Raw genomic sequence first — 24,570 nt, 5'->3', positions numbered from 1 at the left:
ATCAACTAGATCTCTAAAACAGGTCAAAGGTGAATCCCGTGAACCTTCAATTGACAGAGCAAAACACAGAATTACAATTTCTGAAAATGGATGAACAACCAGGAAACGAACGAAGACTATCCCAGTACAGTAGGAGTGTGAATCTTGTCTCTAGCAATCAAAATCCCACATACAGTAATGTGTACATTTGTGCTGTTAAAATTCATTAGATGCCAAACAGAAGAAAATTCTGCCAGGTGCATATTTAATTATTGTAATCCAAACCATTGATTGTGTAGATTCCATCATACTGGCAACACGACTTAACATTTTGACGATGTTGTTTGTATAAATTCTGATGCCAATGAAAAGAACAAGCTTTTGGAAGTAATTGTGTTTCGAGAACAAATTGTACTTACTGGTTTGCAAATAGTGGTTGAAGAAATACTGCAAAGTAACTGAGAAAAACTGTAAGCAAGCTCTGTCTAGCTGCATGGGCCAAGATGGGAAACCATGGGCTCATGCCTTTGTTTCTTTTGTAGGATCAGGTTTGTGGTGAGACAACTGAGCACATGGTGAGAGAACCTACCCTGAACATGATGTGGGCCGTCATGTACACATTCACTGACACCCATGGGCAACTTAGTATAGCCAATCCTCCTACCTGCATGTTTTTAGGATGTGGGAAGGAGCAGAAGAACCCGCAAGAAACCTACATTTCGGAGGGAACATGCAGAACTTGGTAACCTGAGCTCTGGTTCAAGCCAGGAATCCTTGAGACAGCAGCACTACCTGCTGCACTTTACATTCTTTACAATGATCCAAGCAGTTACAACAGTGTTTGATGAGTCCTGATTGTCCCTTCTTTCTCATCTTCTCATGAGGCCTTGTCTAGCAGCTGACTTCGTAAGCATTCATCACGATCTCCCTCCGTACCTGTTTGGGGCGAAGTGGGCATTGTGGCCGGCCAACTCCAAACAAGAGCGCAAGACCTCCGAGGACCTGCACACATGCACCAACCCAGCCAAAATACAGAGATCCGGCCGGGTGTAGCGTCAGACTGGGCAACTTGTGCAAGTCAAGACCTTGGAAGTCCGACATGTTTGACACAAGCTCCACTCCCAGATCGGGCAAATGATGAGTGTAGATGCTCAACGCCGCCAGGCTGAGAACTCCTGCGAGTGCCACCAGCAATCCTCCGGCTCCTGCTACGTTTCTGAGCGGTGTGTCCGTCCAACACCGAGCTCCAACACTGGCGAGAACAATCCCCGAACCGCACAGGAACAAGGACGAGAGAACGAGTCCCCGAGTGGCAAGGACTCGTGAATCGTGTTGGTACGGCCCAGATACAGGCCAGCATTCTCGTAATTCTGAGTGCACCACCTGCAAGCAGCTTTCCCATAGTCCATCAGACCGGAGGAGAAGAAGCTCGATGCCCCTGGCTTCACCAACACCAGTCCCGACCCTCCCCAGACGAGCCTGGCCTTCCCGCCACTGGGGTGTGATGGCTGCAGTAAACACAAGCACCAGTCCCAAGGGAGCGAAAACAATGCCAGTCACTATTGAAGCTGGCGTGTGCATTGTGGGTAATTGGGGTCGCAGCAACAAAGAAATGTTTTTTTTTTTCGTTTCAGTTCTCAATGAATGATTCACCTGATGAGAACATCAGAACCAGAATTAGTTTACATACCACATCGCCCCATATAATGAATGTAAAAAAATCTACTAATATAAAAATACACACATTTATGTAACAAATTCGAGATATCATAAACAAGATGATCACTTACATGCCGAGGAAAAATTCCAGGACTTTTCTGCCATCCAAATGTGCAAGAATCATATGTGTGATCAGAGCAAATCCGATCATTTTGCGCGTGTGTGTGTGTGTGTGTGTGTCAGACTCCGTCGGTCCTTCTCTCCTCCAAGCTCAAATACAGAATGGCTCTAAACATCATCGTTACTCCTGGCAACCAGCAGACTGGAGGTGAATGTCTGTCTGTTGCTAAGAGACGGTAACCTAGACGATCTCCTGGCTACGTGCCGCTTTACCCATTTGCGCTGGTTTTAGTGCGTTGAGCTACAAGTGTGTGCCCTTGTTGCTCAGGACGTCATGTCTATATGCACATATATGTGTGAATATTTGTCTGGATTTTGAAAGACAGTATTGGAGGATAGTCTCTTTCTCTTTCTCTTTCTCTCTCTCTCTCTTTCTCTTTCTCTCACACTCACAGACATACACACACGCAGACATTCATGCAAGTAAATGTGTAAGTCCTCCTTAACAAAAAACCAAGGTCAGTAAAGTTGTCTTGCAAAAATATATAAAAAAATGACATCTCAGTTTCATTTACAACAATACAAAGATATTAAACATGAGAAGTCAGATTGAGACAAAATGATGTAAGACTGAATGAGACAGAATGATGGAATGGGACAGAATACTTATGAGACAGAGATCTGGGATGGATTGGTTTGGGAAAATGTTTATTGTTGAAAGTGCTACACAAATAAAATTGTTTTAAAAATCAGACAAAATTATAATCCAATATCGTTTCAAGTTTTATGCACTATAATAAAATTATGCATACACTTGAACTTGGAAGCCCAAACCTGTTCCAGCATGGCGATGCCTCTGTGCACAAAGTGAGCTTCTTGAAGATCTGGTTTACATGCTTTCAAAATCTTGAGTGGTCTGCTATAGAGCTCTGATCTCATCCCTACTGAGCACCTTTGGGATGAATGTGAACGCTGACTGCACCCCAGGCCTAAATTGATATTATTCAACAATACGTTTGTCTGGGCACAACATAATCCAAGATACACCCCAGTCAAGTAAGACCGCTTTATGCTCCCTACACGCATGTTGCTATTCACTGGAAAGAGATTTAAGTAAATTACCCAAATGTATAGCTGTGGTTAGAGGCACATGATCAGACGTGGCAAATTTATAATTAATCCTAATGGCATCCAATAAATCTTGTGCATCAGCTGTGCAAATGCAATGACCTAACCATGAAGTTGTACACCATGCCTCACTAGGCATGTGAGTGTAACAATTGACAGGTAAATGCACCATAGTGGACAGAATCAGTTCATCAGTTGCCCTCTGTTATCAGAACAGAATTGCTTCAGATCATTGGCAAATAAAGAGACATCTGCATTAATAGCACCAACAATAGAAAAGCATGTAGGAGTGTTATCCTAAAAAAAAAACATAGCACATAACATAACATAACCACAGCCAACCTTATTGAGATGTTCATCTTCATTCTGAGAACTCTCATAGGCTTTATAGATGTTCAGAATGATGCATTTTTTTACAACCCTTATTGAACTCAATTCCCATCGCCCAGTCAACATCCAACCTGACCACCTTAATTAGCTGATCGAACTTTTTGTGCGATAGAATGGCAACGCTGGCGGGTATTTCCGGGGAGTTCAATCTTTCCAAGTCCTGTTTGGGTATAAAAGTCTCTTAAACATACATGGGTGTCTGGTATAAAACTAAATGAATAAATAATAATGTTCTGTCGCACAATCCTTAGGCATTGTATGACAGAACATTAATATTTATTAATTTAGTTTTATACCAGACACCCACTTGGCTGCTGCTCTCCTGTAAAGCTACAGGTGTAATGTCAGATACTGAGTGCTGATGCTGCAGATCAGCCCGTCATCCTGATCCACAAACTGCGCTCTCACATTTACATTTACATTTGTAGCTTTTAGCAGACGCCCTTGTCCAGAGCGACATACAAAAGAGCTTTGAGTCTCCAGTAATGAATAAATCTACACTGGTATGCCAGATTACAAACTAAATATAAATATAACTCTTGAATTCTACCAAGCAAACTTGTCAAGAGCTAATTTAAGTGTTTCAGGAAGAGGAAGGTCTTCAACCGTCGCTTGAAGATAGTCAGGGACTCTGCTGTACGGGCGTCTAGGGGAAATTCATTCCACCACCTCGGTGCCAGAACAGAGAAGAGTCTTGAAGTTGTCTTACCTCTCATTCTGAGGTCTCTAAGGTAAGATGGTGCTGGTCCATTTTTGGCCTTGTAGGCAAGCATCAGTGTTTTGAATCTGATACGTGCAGCTACTGGAAGCCAGTGAAGGGAGCGCAGCAGTGGGGTGGTGTGGGAGAACTTGGGCAGATTGAACACAAGTCGTGCAGCTGTGTTTTGGATCATTTGCAGTGGACGAATAGCGTTCACCTGCCAGCAGAGAGTTGCAGTAATCCAGTCTTGAAATGACAAGAGACTGAACAAGCACCTGGGCAGCCTGTGTGGACATAAATGGTCGAATCCTTTGGATGTTGTAGAGAAGAAATCGACAGGAACGAGACACATTAGCGACATGTAAGAAGAAGGACAGTTGATTGTCCATAGTTACCCCAAGGTTACGAGCAGTGGCTGAAGGGGAGAGCAGAGAGTCATGAAAAGTTATACTGAGATCTTGAACTGGAGCTCTCACTATTAACTTGTTTGGAAGCCACAAAATAATGGCCAAAGTTGGGGATTGTACGTCTGCTACTTCGTTACACTCAGCAGTAACATGGAACAACTGGATCTACTGTGGGTTGAATCTTCCGACATGTCACCAAATTTACCCATTCTCTCATTCAAATAGGAATAGAGTGTGTCAGCATCCAAACTAGGAGAAAATCTAGTAGCAAACACACTCTCCAATTTAGTTTTGACCACTTTGCTTTTAGTGCTGCAACCAATTACTCCATTTATTCATTGATTATTGAGGTTAAGGTTACATAAATACAAGCCTAATTCCAAAAGAAGTTGAGATTTTATGTAAATTATGTACATTTCTGCATCTATTACAATAGCATAGCCTCAGAGTCCAGATCATGAAACAAAAAGTACAACAAAGAAGACCAAAGAAGACAAAGAATGCCCCTTTCACAAACACGCCTTCGTAATGCAAAAAAACCCATTAAATGCAGGAAGTCACAGCTCTACCTCTGCCATGTTAATCTGTATTCTATGTGACTCTCAGGACACGCCTCGGTCTCCGTAGTGTTGTGATACGTCATATTCACATAGCAGCAGCGGTTTAGCGCTGAGAAATCGATTTAAATATCAAATATTGGTCACAAATTATTAATCAAAGTATATCAAATCTACTACTAGTTATATAAATAAATAGTTTTTTCATCGATGCAAAATGTTTAAAACGATGCATGAACTTTTATGCCGATGCACCAGTGCGAACAAAGCTTATAGTGAGTAAACATTTGTTTTCTTGTAAGTATTAATGGAATGACAAATTTTAAAGTGTGTGTGAATAGATCACTTCATCTCTAAGGCATGAAATATGGGCAGACAACAATGCAACAACAGAATAGTTCGAATATAAAACAACAGCGGGCGAGTTGTGTTTGTGTACACATTCAGCTGAAATGTTTATCATGCCATTATCGCTTCGTGTCATCGTAGCCTTGTCAGTGCTGGTATAAGTACTGGTGCATTAACGTCTCAAACACGCATTTAATAATAGTTCAGGAAACACAGATATTCATGGTGCCATGGCAACACAGGAACAAACACCGATGGAAACAGAGATATGCTTTGTTTAATAAGCCTCACACACACCCACACACACACTGTCTTGTGTTTTTTAGACATGCAGGGTTTCAGTATTATAGTACACAAGGTATTATTTTGCACAAAGCATTTGCACTAATGGCAGCTCCTCCTGCTACAACACTTGAATGACAATGACAATCTTTCCCTATTTGAAATACATTATGTGGATAAAAGTATTGGGACATCTGACTTTTCCAGCCATATCTGCATCCTCACAAACCTTTACCTCAAATTTGGAACATCGTATAGGATAGTATGGGACATCCTTGAATGCCATAGCACAACATTTTACCTTCATTTGAACATTGAACCTGTTCCAGCATGACAACGTCCCTTTGCAAGAATACCAGCACCATGCAGATATGCTTTCCATGGGTTGGAGTGGAAGATCTATAGATCTTCAAACTCTATTGAACACCTTAGGGATGAATCTTTGGAGTGGAGTTTATTATATTAGTAAATGGAGACTAAATGTGGAATGGGATGTTCAAAATTAGATGTTTATAGTAAAAATTATTATAAATTTTGATTGTTTAAAGCACATTTTCACCCACTTTTTCCTTATTTTTGTCATTTGTTTCAGATTTGTTTTGCATTTGAGACTTGCATATGTTGATTCACTGATTGCATCACACATTTTCATTGTTTAAGTCATGTAAAGCTGATTTCTACTCGTCATATTTACATTACAGCACAGTGAAATGAAAACCTGTTTCCAAGTGGCACATTTTCATTTGTTACCCGATCCTTGATTATTCTGCCTCTACCAACACAGGCCTTTTGTGGAAAAAATTGGACACCCCTGCCATACTGTTTATTAAAATCTGGTGCTATTGCTATTTGTTTTCCTTATAGTCCCTTTGTTAGATGGTGCATTTCTGGCCAAAATATTTTGTTTTTTTTGTTTTCGGTCTTTGACTTGCATTTTTCTTCTGCGTAATGTATTTTTCGTTACATCATGATGAAGTTAAAACAAATGAAAAAGTAAAAAAATATAAGAACACACACACAACATCCCAATCCTGATCCATCTCAGAATTTGCAACTTTTACACACACCTGTTTTCTGTTTCTTTCAATCAACTCAGGTGTATGTAAGAAACTCAGTGAGAAATGTTCTTTTGTGAATTGACAATGAGCATTACAATTATGTTACAATGACACAGCATTAACTGCTGTGGCTTATTTATTCTGCAGAAGAGGCGATACCACCGTTACCAATTTTTCCGTTCATTGAATACTAATGTTGCTTCTACTTTGTAACATAACTGTTTTTTTTTTTTTTTGTTTGTTTGTTTTTGTTAATTACAGTTTTTCTCAGTTATTTTGGAGCTTTTTCAGATCAGAAATGAAATTCTCAAAACTACTTGTTCAACCTCCACATCATTTAGTCACTTGTGCTCATAAGAACATTTCTTGTTGCTTTGATCAAATTTCAAATGCTTTTGTACAAACCCGATTCCAAAAAAGTTGGGACACTGTACAAATTGTGAATAAAAACAGAATGCAATGATGTGGAAGTTTTAATAATTTTATTCAGAATACAACATAGATGACATATCAAATGTTTAAACTGCAAAAATGTATCATTTTAAGGGAAAAATAAGTTGATTTTAAATTTCATGGCATCAACACATCTCAAAAAAGTTGGGACAAGGCCGTGTTTACCACTGTGTGGCATCCTCTCTCCTTTTTATAACAGTCTGCAAACATCTGGGGACTGAGGACACAAGTTGCTCAAGTTTAGGAATAGGAATGTCCCATTCTTGTCTAATACAGGCTTCTATTTGTTCAACTGTCTCAGGGCTTCTTTGTCACATCTTCCCCTTTATGATGCGCCAAATGTTTTCTATGGCTGAAAGATCTGGACTGCATGCTGGCCATTTCAGTACCCGGATCTATCTTCTACGCAGCCATGATGTTGTAATTGATGCAGTATGTGGTCTGGCATTGTCATGTTGGAAAATGCAAGGTCTTCCCTGAAAGAGATGACGTCTGGATGGGAGCATATGTTGTTCTAGAACTTGGATATACCTTTCAGCATTGATGGTGCCTTTCCAGATGTGTAAGCTGCCCATGCCACACGCACTCATGCAACCCCATACCATCAGAGATGCAGGCTTCTGAACTGAGCGCTGATAACAACTTGGGTTGTCCTTATCCTCTGTAGTCCAGACGAAATGGCAGTTTTCCAAAAAGAACTTTTGACTCGTCTGACCACAGAACAGTTTGCCACAGTCCACAGTCCGCCTGCGCTTCTGGATCATGTTTAGATATGGCTTTTTTTTTTTACCTATAGAGTTTTAGCCCGACAATGTTTTCTGAAAGTATTCCTGAGCCCATGTTGTGATTTCTATTACAGTAGCATTCCTGTATGTGATGCAGTGCAGTCTAAGAGCCGAAGTTCACGGGCATCCAGTATGGTTTTTCAGCCTTGACCCTTACGCATAGAGATTGTTCCAGATTCTCTAAATCTTTGGATGATATTATGCTCTGTAGAAGATGGCGGTGCCTGTGTCTCTAGCGACGGTGATTCCAGAGAGGGAGGAGCTGGGACCGGAGGTAAGATCAAAAACCGCCTCAGAACCTGCCTCGGTCCACTGTGGAGACCACCTCTCGCCGTCGCAGAGAGCACAGGTCACAGAATTACAGCAAGAGTTTGCGGACGTGTTCTCTCCCCTGCCTGGGCGGACGAATCTAATAGAACACCATATCGAGACATCTCCCGGGGTCGTGGTGCGCAGTCGCCCGTACCGCCTGCCCGAACACAAAAAGAACGTGGTACGGGTGGAACTTCAGGCAATGCTCGACATGGGGGTGGTCGAGGAGTCCCTCAGCGACTGGATCAGCCCGGTGGTCTTGGTTCCCAAGCCCGACGGGTCGGTCTGGTTCTGTGTGGACTATCGTAAAGTCAACGCGGTGTCGAAGTTTGACGCGTATCCAATGCCTCGCATCGCTGAGCTGCTTGATCGGTTAGGCGCGGCTCGCTTTTATTCGACACTGGATCTAACCAAGGGATATTGGCAGATCCCCTTGATGCCAATATCCCGGGAAAAACGGCTTTCTCCACTCCGTTCGGTTTACACCAGTTCGTCACACTTCCGTTCGGTTTGTTCGGAGCCCCGGCAACGTTTCAATGTCTGATGGATCGGATTCTCCGTCCCCACAACGGTTACACCGCTGCGTATTTAGATGACATTGTCATTTATAGCAATGACTGGCAGCGGCATCTGCAACATCTCAGGGCGGTCCTGCGGTTTTTGATTGACAAGACGGCAGCGATTGCGGCCTGTCCGAGACCTAAGACCAAAAAGGAGGTGAGACGGTTTCTGGGGCTGGCAAACTATTACAGGAGGTTCATCCCTATGTTTTCGGACATCACCAGCTCGCTGACCAATCTCACTAAAAAGGGGAGCTTCTGAGAGAAGGTGGAGCAGTCGAGCAGTGCTGGAGGATCTCAGACAGCGTGGTCTCTGAGGTAAGATGGTGCTGGTCCATTTTTGGCCTTGTAGGCAAGGTGTGTAGGCTATTAAACCTTTTTCTGGTAAATGTGACTTGAAGTGATGAATTGTGCAGATCAATCTCGAATGTCATTAATGAAGGCGAGTGAACAGCATCAAATCAAGCAATAGTCAACTTGTTCTCTAAAACAGGTCAAAGGTGAATCTCTTGAACCTTCAATTGGCAACAGAATAAAACACAGAATTACAACTTTCTGAAAATGTATGAACAACCAAGAAATGAACAGACACTAATACAGTGCAGTAAAAGTGTAAAATTCAGCATCGTGCGTTTTCAATCATTAAAACCCAACCAGTAATTTATATCAGGAAATACTGAAAGTGTGCGCCATCATACTGACAACACGACTAAACAATTTAACGATTTTGTATGTGAACAATGACAAAGGGACTTTTTATTTTAATGGGAATGGGATGTTCACTGAATACTTTCTTTTGGGAGATGAACTAGAGATTTTAACAAAAGTTCAGGCTTTTGCAAGAAATCCAGTGTATTGTGCTGTTTGCAAATATTAAGGATGATTCAAGAAAATCTCCAAAGCAACAGAAAAAACTGTAATTATTTTTTTTTAAGAGGTCCCGTTATACTTGACTTGTATAATTTGTATATACTTGTATAATGACTTGTTGTTGTAGTGTTGGTGTACAATTTGATTTGTATCTAAGGAAATAAAACCTCACAAATCAACTGTTTGTGGCTTTTTTACTCATCTTGGTGATGAGGACTAATATATCTTTGAACCTACGTTCAATACAAGTCAAATTTACTGGTTTACTTGTGGTGCTATTTTGCATTTTGTGTATTTGTTCTACACTGTCTTGTGTTGTTTTGTCTGTTTTGTCTGCACTTTATGTGGCGAGGACACTAACTAGTCCTCAAGTCTGAGTTTTTCTGTTATGTAGCTTTATGTTGTTTAATGTAGCACCAGGGTCCTGGAGGAACGTTGTTTTATTTCACTGTGTACTGCGTCAGCTACAGTATATATAGTTAAAATGACAATAAAAAGATTCTTGACTTGACTTGACTTGACTTGAAATACTCAAGTAATGTTCAAAACAGATACTCTAAGACTTTCTCAGGATCTATACTTTTACTCAAGTATGATTTTCAGGTACTCGTTACACCTCGTCAATTGTTGAAGGTTCACTGAAAAACCCTAGAAAAGGTGCCTAAATGATGCCACAAAATACAAAGCTATACTAGCAGTCAGCGAAATCCCAGAAATGTATCATAATTAATCCAAATGAGTCTTCATTTCTCTTCATGTTTATGACAATTGACAAAATGATAATTTTTTACATCTTTTTTTATTATTATTAATTTTCCTTATAAAAGTAGACGAAATACAAAAGCAAACAGGGTAAATGTTGCAAAATTCCAACGATATACAATGGAAACACAAAGCGGTTGAAATGCTTGTGATGTGAAATCCGAATAGACGAAAGAATTCCACAAAACACCTCAGATCATCAATCCGAACTTCAACAAAGATTTTTAAAAAATTTGTTGTGGTTCTTTTTTCTTTCCCTCTTTTTTTTTTTAAACTAAATGTGGGAGGACGAGAGGCTACATCGCCGTGAAACCCGTAATGCTTGTGCAGCCTCGAAATGTGCGGAGTCGGCGGTGAGCGACTGGAAAAGTCACGCGCTACTGATTTTTTCACGGGTGAAACACTGAGACAGAAATGCAGCTCCGCAGGCAGGAAATGTGCGACGTTAGAACTTTTACAACTGCCCCGGTTTGGACTTTGGACAATTCCTGATATGTCAAACAGGCAGGCTAGTGTGAAGCGACAGAGTACAGAAGTGTATGAACCTTCCTAGCGCTAGGCGGCGCATACGTGAAGCTAAAGGAATCGACACAAGCGCAATGCGTAAAGCGATACCACTACCATGTACTGTTTTTCCTTCCACAGAAATGATGAGCCCATACAAAGCAGCGATAATAAGGGGGCGGGGCAGACATTGCAAATATTAAGAAATATTAAGAAATCGCATCTATCGTATCATAAGACTTCCAAAGTTTTATACATTTTGTTAACAAATATTTTCACTTGCATTTACAATTGTTATTTACAACTCGTTCATTTTGTTCAGCGCATCGTAATTGCTTACAGGTTTAAAAAAAACAACAACAATAATTAAGAAAAAACGGGGGAAATAAATGGTATTTACAGAGGTAATGAAGATGGTGCTGATGCTGATGTGTAGCTGTAAACCTGCAGCGCTTTATTGTCCCCCTGGCGACAGCTTTGAACCATAAAAAAATACAAATAATACAATTCTCTCTGAGATGTGGCAGTGCTTTCTGATTGGCAGGCTTGCGAGACACTGCCAGTGAAGGGGGCGGGACTTGGAAGGTGATGTAGGTCACTCATAACTCGAGTAGCGTGACTTGGAACTGACTGGGCATGAACTCGGTGATCTCGATGAGGAAGGCGGAATGGTTGCTGTAATGTTCGATGATGTTGTCGTCCATGTTCACAAAAATCCTGTGAACAGAGAGGATATGAGGTTAACGCATGAGGAGAATGAGGAATATGAAGACAAAATACTGAGACTAGTCATTCAGATTATATAAAACTTGGAGCGGGGCTGTTTGTGGGACTGGAACCGGGAAAGACATTATACTATATGTTATGGTGCCCCCTGGTGGATACAGATGAACACTGGGCTGTGTTCAGTCCAAATATTAAAGTAGGTTTCTCCATCCAAAAAACAAAAACATAAGCAAAAGACAATCCCTGATTACCGTAATATCAAACTTGCCTACAAATAGTAAATGTGCCCCATTACTAATATTAATAAAACATCATCAATTGAATTATTTGCTAGATTTTTTTATGATGTACATTTTCATGAAGTAGCTTCACAGATGTCAGTTTAATTCCCTTATGACCAATTCCTGACATGACATGACATGAGGAAGCAACCAGTGAGATAAACCAGACTCAAAAAACTGTATTGCAAATAAATCATTCGTCTACTAATGTATACTGCAAAGTCATACAATACTAAGCGGGTTGTGAAAAAACCTGGAAAGAGGCATTTTTTAGGAATACATCTGATCAATCGAGGGAAAATGAGGTACTTAAGTGAGGGCGAGACAGGGCATAAACAAGTAAGTGCAATCAGTAGCGATTAGTGTGTGTATATATATAATTATCTGCTTTGCATTATTTGCATTATTTCCTTATTGCCCGTTTAATTTGCTTCATTACAAAACTATTTGCTTAGCTGTATGCAAAGGATTCGTTCCAGCCAAACACCTCTATCACAAATCAAAGAACTGTTCCGCCCAGAAGGAGATGAGTGTGTGTGTGTGTGTGCCAGGTCTACCAAGCCTGAGGGTACACAGGAAACAGATTGATGATGTGGGGTGAAGAGAGAAGTGAGAAGAGAGAGAGAGAGAGAGAGAGAGAGAGAGAGAGAGGAGTTAGAAAGAGAGAAAGAGAGTGAGAGAATGCCACCTAACCTGTCCTGTCTTTCCAAACACTACCATCATGTACATGTCTGAAGGCCCAGCACATTTCATAGAACAGCTACAAAGCCCTAGGCTAGATTACTGACAAATCGTGGTGCTGTACATTCACATCAGAATGAAAATCTAACCCAGATGCTGACAGGTGCCTGGAAGATCTCTGCATTTTGTAATTTCCCGGCTCTACTACTTTGTCTTCCTTTTGTTTGCCTCTTTCTATGACTTGTTGTTTTTTTTGTCCGGTACAGAAAACAGCAATTATGAAATTCCTTCACCACAGAGTTCTCGTCCGCCCAGTCTGTCAGCTTAAGTTCCAGAGGCGCAATCTAAAACTCAGGACGAGAGCGTTTCGGTACATCCCTACCTTTCTTTATCTCCAAGATCAGCTGTCAATAAGAGTGTAAAAAGGCAGCTATCAGAACCCCCCCAATCCCTCAACCCTGCAACCCCCCCTCATCATCCGCTGTGATCGGCACTCACCCTCGTTTGCATTTTTTGAAGATTTTTCCGATGGTGTCTTCTTGCAGGCCGTACTTTTCCGAAATCTGAGCATGAGAAAGGAGAAACAAGATGAGTTTCACATCAAGGATCTGGTGGCACATACAGTGAGATCTTCACATGGAAAACAAAAGGGGGGATAAGAGCGATCGTAGTAGAGCAGGAATGAACAAAAAAAATGAAGCAGAACTAACCGCTTGTCTGAGTCCTTTTAGGGTGGGCGAGTTCAGCATGAGGGCGTCGAACACTTCCTCCGACTCTTGCCGTACGTACAGGAGGACTGAGGGAAAAAAACAAAAACAATAAATGATACGGCTTGTTTGGTAGTTTAATTGGGGGTAGATGTTATATATTGGGATGTGGGCATCATTGGTTTCTGTGGCTCATTTGTTTGATCTGGGAAAGTAGTGTTGGACTGTTCCCAAGACAAAAATCGCAAATGTGAATGTGAGAAGCCGTTTTTTTAAACTGTGATGTGGGTTTGTGGTCGTTGTGGTAGTTTACTTGTGGTTTCCCGTCATCCATGTAAGAGAGCTTTTTTGTTTCTCTGTTTATGATTATGGGTTTCTAATGTTTTGATTGATTTTGGTGTGGTTTGATTGCGTTATAGTTCTGTGGGTTGTTTATACTGCGCTTATTCCTAAGAAGTGGTGTTTCAGTGGTGGTAGTGGAGGGTACTTTATCTGCAGTGGTGTACAGTAGTATATCTATACTTTACTGAAGTTTTTTCATTTGGGTCGACTTTGAAATCAGTCATTCCTTTTAACTAGTGGAAAAAAATGGTCTAACGCAGCGAGTCACCAATCAGGATTGAGCGCACGCTTTGTTTTTAACTTGTTTTGATTGGCGCTCGGTGTATCTACTGATCACCAAAATACAGTTCTGCATCAGTTCAACACCATGCAGAACATTTAAAGAGGAATAAATGATGGAAGAAACTCCAGACTCGAACTATTTGAAAAGAAGGTTTTGGGCTTATGATAATTGTAATAGAAATTAATCAGTGTTTGAGTCATTAATATCATTCTATTAATAGATCAGTGTGCTGAGAGTCACATTTGAGTCTTTTCACGTAAACTGAGTTGATTGGGAGAAAAATGTTCATAGGAACATTATAGCCCTAATACTACTTTGGATACTTAAGTACATTTAAAGGCAAATACATTTGTACTTTTTCTCAAGTGAAAGTTTAAAGGGACACTTTTTTTTTTTTTTTACTGAAGTCATATTTTAGTCATAGAGTGTTTCTCTACACATAGTTTGTGAACTTCATCCATTTTGTCTGTGGCTGTGTAATGTTTGTTATGGTGTGATCAATAGCTTTATTTGGATGCTTTCCTGCATGTTATGGTGTGGTTTTTGTGGTCGTCCTGTTGTGTATGTTATTAGCGGGTCGTTCTGGTGTGTCTGTGGTTTGATGGCGTGTTGCATTTCGTACCTCGCTGTTGTTGTTGATCCTTGCGCGCTTGCTTGGCAGGCGGCGAGCCACACTGCTCTGCTGACTCGGAGAAACAGGCGACGCGTTTCAGCGAGTTCCTCTCGTTTTCCTCTGTACTGGTCGTCACCGGCTGAGAGCCAGAAACAACAGACAATATCAAGCATCGGACTAAAAAGGAAAAATGCCTACTGAAAAATGTCCTGCCGTGCCCCAATGGTGCTATCGCTCGCCACATCTAGGCAGGTGCGGCCAAGCGAGGTGTGACATCACACAAACGCAATCAAGCGAGTGTGTATCTAACTGCTCGATCGAGGAGCCTGTTCTCACATACACATGATACTCGTGTGTGACATGATCCCTAAGAAAGTCTATGATTGCATGACATCCAACACTGTGTGTGTGTGTGTGTGTGTGTGTGTGTGTGTGTGTGTGTGTGTGTAAATGTCTTGTACATGTGTGGGATGCTGTATGCATTCATATCTTATCTGACACCTAGTCTCCTAAAGAGTCTGTGGGAAAGGCCATCCTTAAAAAAAAGTGTATATGTGTGTGTGTGTGTGTGTGTGTGTGTGTGTGTGTGTGTGTGTGTGTGTGTGTGTGTGTGTGTAAGTTTGTGTTCCACTTCCCCTGTGTAAACACGCAATCCTTTTATCCCCACTGTAATAAGGCTGAGTCAGACGTGTGTGTGTGTGTGTGTTTGGGAGTGTGTTCAGGATTGTGAGAGTCCCCTTCGAGCTAATCCTCCGTGTCAGTCAGCATAGCCGTGTCATCACGGGGTGAGTTTCGTTTACTAATGTGCAATCATACTTTCCTTTTCTATCTCTTTATCCCCTTCTCTCTATCTTTTTTTCCCAGGCCCACCTTTTTTTCCCACTACATTTTTTCCCACACTTTTCCTGCCTCTCTCCTGCACTCGATCCCTTGCAGGTGTTGGAACATGACTCGACAGTGCTGCGGCTAACCACAAATCACAGAATTCCTAGAGGTGTGTGTGTGTGTGTGTGTGTGTGTGTGTGTGTGTGTGTGTGTGTGTGTGTGTGTGTGTTAGTCGTACCAAACGCAGGTTGCTGTAGTGGGTTTCGGGGATAAACAGCACAGGTTGTGTGACGTGGTCGTCCAGGGTCTTAAAGAATGTACAGTCCTTCGCAATGGAACTGGAAACCAGAGTCTGTTTTCCTAAAAACAAGCAAAAAACAGACTTTCAGAAACTTTAGAAGTAATGGCACAAGCTCATCAACTTTCCATCTCCGAATATCCTCAGCTAAAGACTAATTAGCACTGAAAAATAAAAACTATACAAATGCTCACGTTAATAGAAGGGATAAAAGTGCACCATACAGTATAAATACAATATAAAATCTGAAATAATATTAATAAAAAAAAACATAAAAAAATCTTATTATTTTTATTTTTAATGGAGTGATGCTTAAATTTTGATAAAAGGCTTAAGCTTTGTAGGGAAATACTTACTGGATGCTAATTACAGCATGCTAGATATATATATATATATATATATATATATATATATATATATATATATATATATATATATATATATATATATATATATATATATATTGATTGTGTGGACAAATATTTCATGCCAAAACACCTCACTTTGGCCTGTTGACCTTCTGGAAATTTAAAGTTCGAATTAGCTACTTAGCAAGCCAAATGCTAATTCGGTTAGCACAGCTGCATAAAGAAAAGCATGCTAATATTCATGCTAATCCAGATACGTGAAAATTCTGTTAGAGATGAGCACAATCAGTTATTATAGATATATAACGTTTTCGAAAGTTGTGTTTTACTTTATGCTAGTTTAGGGTAGTCAGTTTTTGTTAACAGAATAATATATATAATTTGTGTGTAATGTGTCTAGGTCAAATATTTTATGCAACATCTCACTTTGTTGGAATTAGCAATCTGGCAAAGCGAATACTAATTTGGTTAGCACAGCTACAATTAGAAAAGGATGCTAATCCTCATGCTAATACAGATACATCAGGTTCTAGCAGTACAAATGTTTCTAATGATGAATGTTTTACTTTATGCTAGTTTTAAGGTTGTGAGTTTTTGTTAAAAAGTAAAAGTAAAAATTTATTTTACAGAAAGTTCATCAAACCAGGTTTTGGCTTCAAAAATGACTGAAGAACTCTAGAATAGGGAAATCATGAGGAGGAATGAGTTTCAGGTGTGCTTTCTCTACTAGATTTCCGTGATTGCGTAAATGTGATTTTTCATAACAAAGCCTTGCATTTGTATAACTGGTTGTTTGAAGGTGCATTGGAGGACACATACCCCCGTTAGTGGAGTCAGCAACGTTCTTGGTTCGCCTCTTGGTCCTTTTGCGTTCTTCGTCTCGCATCTTTCTTTCGGCACCCTGTCGGGAAAGAAACACGCATTGACTTTTAATTTCACTTTTTTTTTTTTTTTCCGCATGACTTTAACTTTGACACCTCAGTGATTTGTGCCTTATACAATGCTAAGAAAGAAAAAAACAAAAACAATTCAGGTCCATCTGAAGGAAAAAAAACACATTGGTTCCTCGTTCTGCAGTGATGCACTAAGCTCACCTGAACCTGTCAGACAGGAACCCATTCTGAATGATTCCTCCCATCCTGTACTCATTAATGCTCTAAAAGCTGCTAGCCGTCAAAGAGAAGGAGCACAGTAGATGGAGACGATAGCAAGGACATGAGGGTTTGGAGATTTTGATCAGAGTAGAGGTGAATAAGGGGTTGACTGGTGTGTCTTAACAACCAGCAGATACAAACGTTGTTAAGGAGCATTTATAAAGAGCAAGTTCTACTATACGTCCCCCCTTAACACCTCTGAATCACAGAGAACATAGCAGTTATCATGAAAGTCTCAAAGCAACTCTCAGCGCAACTTATTTGCTTCGAAGGCACAAGCTCAAGTCATGGATAAGTGCCCTGAGGGCCACAACTGTAGCTTGGTGCTTTCAGTGCACACCTTTATCACCACAAGCTGAAACACTCCAGCAAGGTTTAAATATGAATGGAGTTGAAAAATCTGACTGACCTTATCGCAGAAGACCTTGACCTGGCAGGCGGCTCGGTGGATGAGGTGGTTGGAGCCAGAGCTGTAGTCGTACGTGTCGATCTGCAGGTTTAGTGGAAAGCCTTTTACCCCCTTCTGCGAGGAGAAGTCTGTGCTGAGGGAGTTGATACCAATGTACACCTGTGGAAATCCCATTAAGAAACATTTTTAAATAAAGAGCTGATTACATTTCAGACTGAGCTACAGGTAGAGATCATTCATAATTAGGACATTAAAATATTCCGAGTTACAAGTATTTTTAGTTAATAATTCAACTGTCCATATAGGAACATACCTTCTATTAGACAATATATTAAATTAAGTCTGTCACATTTATATTACATTACATTTATTGCATTTACCAGACGACCTTATCCAGAGTGACTTTAATCCCATTCAAACAAATGGGTAGCTATGGGGTTAAGGGCCTTGCCCAGGGGCCCAGAAGTGGCAGCTTGGTTTGGCTGGGATTTAAACGCATGACCTTAACCACTACGCTACCACCTCCCCCCTCAGAACAAGAGACCGTGAGACTTCCATTAACATAATCACAATTTCATGTATTTGCTCAAAGTTGACTGAAATCAAACCACAAAAATAGTCCGAGCCCATGTATGATGTCACTCCTTAATTCCTTGTAAAAAAAAAAAAAAAAACCCTAGCATCACGGATGACGATCGAAAGCATGCTGAACAAAGGCAGCGGCAGCAAAATTTCACAAGAATTTATTTCCTCAGGAAAGGTGTGGAATAAAAATGGGAGCATTGGGACATGACCAGGCAAGTTTTACCCCAATACAGAAAGACAAATAAAAGAAAAGCGGGCTTAGCATGCGAAAGGTTTGATGCTAAGCCGGGATCAGCCTCCGTTGTCTTTGTAACCCGTTTTCATTAGGAGGCAAACAACTGAACAACTAAGCTGAGATTTATCTGTTTTTCTTTTACCACTTTATTTTGCTCCCCCAATAGATACTTAGGCTTTTTTATTGCTTTCTTTCTTTCTTTCTTTCTCGCTCTCTTTCTCTGTTATAAATTAAATCTTCGTAATTATCAGGCGTGTATATGTTGTTTTCTTTTTCCCCCCTCCTTTTTGATTCCTCTTTCCCTCCTCCACCTGTTCTTGGTTTCGTCGTTCCGCCCTAAACTGCCTTAGGATATTCTAGAGATCTCTCTCTTTTTTCTTTTTCTCTTTATCACTTTAGCTCTCTCTCTCTCTACCCCTGTTGTCATGACAGGTGCCTGGGGTGGTGACATGCCATGGATTCCTCTGCCCTGGTGACACATAGACTGAAACACAAACACACACAGATACACAAAAACGCAAACAGATGGATGAGTGTGATCTTACCTTCGCTTCTTCATTTGTGTTCCAGATGAAGGATAAGGCGTTAAAAGCGACCTCGTCTACATTACTGATGCCACTGAAGACCTCTTTGTAGTCGGCTGGAGGGAAAAGTATAAAACTGAGTACCGAAGGGTCACATGGTCGAATGAGATATGCTTTCTAAAGTCTGTCAGCATTGATAATTGTTTTGTGTTCCCATTGCTAACACACCTTCTCCCACTTAGAGCTAATTAGGAGACTTTTTAAGTCAACTTGGGTGTGTTGGATCAAGAAAAACTGCCCAGGGGTACTTTAGTCATGAGCAACGATTAATGTTCAATTTTAATATAAATAAAGATAAAGTGCAATCAGATAAGGGTCTCGACAGATTAGAAAGAAAACCTGACACCGGAAGAATCGGTTGAAAGAGACAGGGACGAGATAACTGTTTGTGTGTGTGTGTTTGGATAGTACCTACCGATATCAATGACCCTCTGCTTAGCGGTCGGCTGCCGCGCGTGCCAGTGATTCCAGCACTTCAGCTGTACCTCAGGACTCTTATCATTTTCAAACACCGCCATGATTACAGTCTGCATAAGAGATAGCGAGATCGAAACAGCAAGAAGAAAGAAAAACATTTTTAGAAAAGCTTGCTATCAAGCTAATGTTCTTTGTTCGTTTTGTGAGCGAATGTAGACAGGTGCTGGAAAACAGGTTGCCATGTTTTGGCCTGAAGGTTATTGGTGAGTTCTAGAAATGTATTGACGAAAATGTTTTTTACGAACTTCCATCAAATGCCACCAGAACCTCCTCTGGTTGTATCTAATGCTACAGAGTTAAGTGCTAACATAACTCATGTACATTGTCCCGGCTGAGAGCGGTGACAGGATGATCGTTTGCGAAATTATCTTGAGGTAAACCGTGTCATTAAATGTCGCTTAGCGCTGGGCTAAAAGTGCCAGTAGATCTTTCAGCACATACAACATTTTAGAGTTGTAATGAATGCGAGTTCTTTGTGGAACTTGAACTGGAACTGTGAATATTCGAAAACTGCCTAGAACCTTCTAAAATCTTTCCGAACCTTATGGAAATGACCTAGGGTTTGACATTTGTTGTGTTTTCTTTTCAGCTATTTGAACCTTTTTCTACTGGATCTCTACAAACACAAGGTTTATAAGGACCTTTCTAATCTCCCCAAGCTTTTTGAACTCTTTGTTAGCTTTTTATTGTTCTTCTTATTTCTAAATTGTTGATATTGATATATTTACCTTTGAATCCTGCAAACTACCAGGACATTTTCAGTCTGTTTCAGTTGTTGTCATTTGTTAGTTTTTTTCCAGCTATATTAACTTTTTGTTGTATCTCCACATCGAGGAGGAGATATTTCCAACCTCCAAAAGGTCTATCAATTTTTTGGTATGGATTGTTTCTTGTAGTTTCTTGGTTTTAACCTTATTCTAACCTTTAGATAAACTTTTGGATGATTACAAACTTACCAAACAACCGAAGAAATACCTTCCTTCTTGTGATTTGTTTGGTTTTGATTGCTGGAGATCCTTGCATGAACTTTATACTACCATGTTCTACCACCTTGTTTAATTAGCCTTCCCATTTTTTCAGGTTTTTAGCTCACCTTCACTTTGCTGCATGAGATCCCAGCGCTGCTGTCCACTCCCTGCAGGGTGATGGGGTAGAACTGGCCCTTGTTCAGGTACACCATTGGGATCTCAGTGGTCTTGCTTTGGGAGGCTTGTGGTGCTCCGAGAATAAACTGAAAATCATTCCTACTAACAAAAGAGAACACAAAGAAACAAACTAAATAAAAGCCAACCCCAAAAAATCAATAGTGTACAAAACAATGTCTTGTCCCTGGGGCAATGTGTATTCTTAGCAATTGGCAGAAGTCCTTATGAATGGCAGTCTAGAGTGTAATTATGTGTTCCAGTGCACGGCTCACCTGAACCTCTCATGAGGAGAGTTCGAGTATGAGTCGGAGTAATCGGGACTTGGGTGGCCCACAAAATCACTGCTGTAGCCTGGAGGCTGTGTGGGTAGAAGACAAAGAAAGAAAAAAAAAGTTCATTAGTTTGCGTCAATAAAGTTTTCATGAGTCATGGCATTGTTTTGTAAATTTAAAACCACTTGTTGCATAGCGATTCATTAATCGTCTGTAAACTCGGAAATACGTACCTCAGTGCTGGCATCTGGGTAAGAGGTATCCGAAGGCCACATTTTTTGAGGCGTGTTGAGCAGAAGAGAATCGAATATGTTGTTGATGGCTTGCTTTTCGTAGCTGTCGCCTGCGACGGCCTGAACATAGTTGATGTTGCTTGGAGAAATTTGCTTGGTGTTGGAAATGCTATCGGACACCAGCTTCATGAAGTGTGAGTTTTGTAGAGGTGTTAGCTCAGGGGACGAGCCATTGGGTGTTCTGGAAGATAATTTAACATAACTGTTGAGGCAGACCAGGATTACATGCGCTACTTGAAAACGGTATGGTGAAGTGAAAGTGGCTGGGTGAGTTGTCATTCATGCTAGCGCTAAAACAAATAAAACTCTGACTAGTAGCAGTGATTTGGAAACTTGTTAAAGTCAACAGAAACAGCACTCAATCTCGACAATGTTTGAGGAGGGCTGGGTGGGAGCTGTTTGCCGGAGTAATCCGCCAGCTCGACATGTGTTTGACTTTCTCAAACTCAAGGGAGAAAAAAATATACTTAATCAGCAGCCATTTTTCACCAGCTCAAAGGACCAGTGACTCTGCTGTGGGGAAGAGGATTAGCTTCTTCAACTGCTCTGACCTTAGTTAAGCTTGAGCTAATCTTGCTAGCTTTCATACTGCACACTAGAGGAGTGGCAGGAGGAGAAGTCATAAAACCTGCGAGGAACGCCTACGTTAGCTTTTTATACACCTGCCACTCTCGTCTTTCTTTGACAGTTGGACAGGCACACCTCGATCCTTTCCATGCTCGCCCATTAGCATGAATTCGGGGTTTGGCTTTAATCTGAGTAGGATGTACAACTAATCGAGCATGCATGCTGAGAGACACTGGAGAACTAATTTTGCTTTGTTGGTTTGCTTTACCTGTCCATTGGTTTGAATGTGCTGCCATTGTGTGAATAGGAAGCCATCTTCTGCTCTTTCGGAGTCTGTAAAGAAGAACAAAGTACAAGAATTATTGAATATGTTTGTGATACAATTGAAAGTTCTGGTCGAAGTTCTTGTTGGTTTGGTTGGGTTTTTTCACCTTGCAAATATCGCTAAAGATCGAGATGCTGTTAAGTTCCTCATCCGTGAGCCTGGATTTCGATTTGTTGCTATCAATGTCCATGTAGGTTGTCCAGGAGTCCATTAGGTAATCAGAGTAGCATGGGTAATTAAAGCTTTCGTTTTGCAAAATCATCAGAGCCCTAGAGCGAAATGAGACAGAACAGGTCAGAATGTTTACAAACACTCGTACACAAAGTCTTCCAGTTTGCTGAGCATGTTGAAAGCAGGAAATATATTGAAATGGTAAAAAGTGCACTGAAGGATTTGGTGGTTTCAACAAATTCTACATGTTAGCTATGTTGTATTGACATCAGTGATTGACGAATACCTTTAATGTATAAACAACATAATTCATTTAGATTGTCTTTCTGCAACTCATGCAAATCTGAAGTCCGTTACAATGAACCGAAGTGGGATGTCAGTTTAGTCTGAAGATCACAAACAAAGCCTAGGCATTAGGAAAGGATCACTGCTCTCTCCACACATAGGGAAAGTGGATCTATTTTTTCAGGTCTTTCCCCGGCCAGGGATTAGCGGCTAGTGAGCAAACAGTTAGTTTACTCCTGACAAGACCTCAAGCACCTGAGCTCAAGACAGAGCGTTGTTTGACCAGGTGAGAAGCCTTGTTTGGCAAATGAACACGTTTCCTGTTGAGTGACAGAAGTTCAGGTTCTGGAATAAGGTTGCCAGGTTGCTAAAACTCTACTCAGTCAAAGATACATGAATGTAGTAGTCCAGTAGTTTGGCACTATTGTTATTGCATTGCCAAAGCGAGATACGCCATGCCATGCGGTTTCAATGCCCTTATTTAGTTTCTGTGTTACAATGAGCAGGTGAAAACTTGCTTTTGTGATTCAGAGCCCCTAGGACAGCAGAATCAGTCTCGCACACACACACACACACACACACACACACACACACACACACACACACACACACACACACAAATACTATGATTATTCTGTCTTAAACAGCTCAGTGTACCAAGAAAGTGTGTGTGTGTTGGTGGTGTCAGCTATCTTGTACAAACAGCCCCTATGGAGTGTTTATGATGTGGGTCTAGTTGCCTTGCGGCAGAATTGAGATGGGATGTCAGAGATGCAAGCGGTGAAACTGACACCTTGAGAATTCGAATTAAAGTCCTACGGAAACCAAACAATTTAGGAAAGTTCTTGACAAAAATAAAATATTGAATTAAAGTATGTAAACATTTGTAAACATCTATGAGTTTGATTTCCAAAATTGGGCTTTGCATTACCAATTTTGTTGATCGATCTACAGTACTAAAACGGTCTGCGTTCCGACTCTGGATTAAACCAAAAAAAATCAAAAATTTACGCCACTTACTCAATCTCCTTGGTCATGTCGTTCCTCAGAGGCTGCAGAAATAAAATCCTCAGTCAAAGCTCTCCTCTCTGGTAAAGTGTGTTCCCGTTTTTATTGAAATAACGAAGAGAGACAGAGAGAAAGGAAGAGAGAGAAAGAGTTGGTATATCTGTGCACCTCCTTGAGTGAAGCGGTTTTGATTTGGGCCTGTTGCTGCTGGAACATTTATCTGTCCCGACAGGTAGCTTTCACACACTGACACCTGATTGGCTGAAGCAATCCTCTGAGGCAGGTGTGATGAGACAGGTGTACGTCCTTAACTCTTGCCGTGCTGAAGAGAAACTCGGGCAGGTGTGCGAATGGGACTCATTAACACGTGGAATAAAAGGCTGAGCTTTATCCCAGGCAGGCGTGAAAAAAAGAGTCAGAAACCAAAAGCCCGGGGAGAATCCTTTTCTTATGCTAATGTTGATGTGTATCAGATGCATATGTGTTTCTGCCCGGCTTAAACACGGGATTAAATAAGAAAAGGGTTTGTATCTGTATGAGGTTTTGCTTACTGCGGGTTAAAGGGTTTGCCTTTAAGATGTTTGACCTAGGAAACTTTTCACCAAAACTTCATGTTGTATCTATCTGCAATTGACTTACAATGAAGAAGAAAAAAAAAGTGCTTTTCAGAACTGAAAAGAAGTATCAGTGAAAAAGTCTCCAATTTTAGTAAAATGGGATTTTTTTTAAGTCGGACTAAAATGGTAAGTAAGTGTATGTGCAAGTGTTTTTACTACAATAGAACTATGTGGCAGTTTTGAACTTATGGGGACATTTCAAAAGTCAAGATTTAAGAAGCTTGTATTGTCATTTTAACCATATATAGCTAACGCATTACACAGTGAAATGAAACAATGTTCCTCCTGAACCCTGGAGATACATACATATATATATATATATATATATATATTGGTTAGTCTTCATTGAGAAAAACTGCCTTTAAGTAGCATTTTACAAAGTTTACAAATTAAAAATAGTCAAAGTTTCTCTACAAGAACTTGTTCTGTAGAAGATTAATGTAAG

General features: G+C 40.6%; 2 protein-coding genes and 1 long non-coding RNA gene across 4 annotated transcripts; 1 reads left to right on the top strand and 2 right to left on the bottom strand.

Moving 5' to 3' along the window:
• Positions 1–513: 513 nt before the first annotated feature.
• On the bottom strand, positions 514–2,038 carry cldn23l (claudin 23-like). Its single transcript, XM_046855063.1, has 2 exons — positions 1,770–2,038; positions 514–1,632 (listed from the first exon to the last, which is right to left on the bottom strand). The coding sequence occupies exon 2, from the start codon at positions 1,558–1,560 to the stop codon at positions 871–873; it is 690 nt and encodes a 229-aa protein (XP_046711019.1). The 5' UTR covers positions 1,561–1,632; positions 1,770–2,038; the 3' UTR covers positions 514–870.
• An 8,350-nt stretch (positions 2,039–10,388) lies between these two features.
• grhl3 (grainyhead-like transcription factor 3) lies at positions 10,389–23,811 on the bottom strand. Of its 2 annotated transcripts, none has more exons than XM_046855061.1 (15): positions 23,521–23,811; positions 22,151–22,313; positions 21,988–22,052; positions 21,093–21,333; positions 20,860–20,945; positions 20,536–20,689; positions 19,381–19,492; positions 18,927–19,021; positions 17,562–17,720; positions 16,818–16,899; positions 15,571–15,692; positions 14,517–14,646; positions 13,273–13,358; positions 13,061–13,125; positions 10,389–11,591 (listed from the first exon to the last, which is right to left on the bottom strand). In XM_046855061.1, exons 1-15 carry the CDS (start codon positions 23,535–23,537, stop codon positions 11,474–11,476), a joined length of 1,695 nt encoding a protein of 564 aa, XP_046711017.1. In that variant the 5' UTR covers positions 23,538–23,811; the 3' UTR covers positions 10,389–11,473. The 2 variants fall into 2 exon arrangements, with proteins under 2 accessions (XP_046711017.1, XP_046711018.1); XM_046855062.1 differs by having other exon boundaries at positions 20,536–20,686; positions 23,521–23,810.
• LOC124389655 lies at positions 14,653–15,540 on the top strand. The gene is made up of 2 exons (XR_006926605.1): positions 14,653–14,953; positions 15,502–15,540. It is a non-coding gene; the product is annotated as an uncharacterized LOC124389655 (long non-coding RNA).
• Positions 23,812–24,570: the final 759 nt, after the last annotated feature.

This window comes from Silurus meridionalis, chromosome 8 (assembly GCF_014805685.1).
Source record: "Silurus meridionalis isolate SWU-2019-XX chromosome 8, ASM1480568v1, whole genome shotgun sequence".
NCBI lineage: Eukaryota > Metazoa > Chordata > Actinopteri > Siluriformes > Siluridae > Silurus > Silurus meridionalis.
Note: the sequence above shows the minus strand (reverse complement) of the source record. Positions and strands in the feature narration are given on the sequence as shown.

Bases quoted from the DNA above. Each gene is read 5' to 3' on its own strand.
- cldn23l (XM_046855063.1), bottom strand. From the start codon at position 1,560: ATGCACACGCCAGCTTCAATAGTGACTGGCATTGTTTTCGCTCCCTTG.
- grhl3 (XM_046855061.1), bottom strand. The intron at 17,721-18,926 runs GTAAGATCACAC...GGATTTCCACAG, and splicing joins ACACAAATGAAGAAGCGAAG to GTGTACATTGGTATCAACTC. The intron at 11,592-13,060 runs GTGAGTGCCGAT...CTCTGTTCACAG, and splicing joins TTCAAAAAATGCAAACGAGG to GATTTTTGTGAACATGGACG.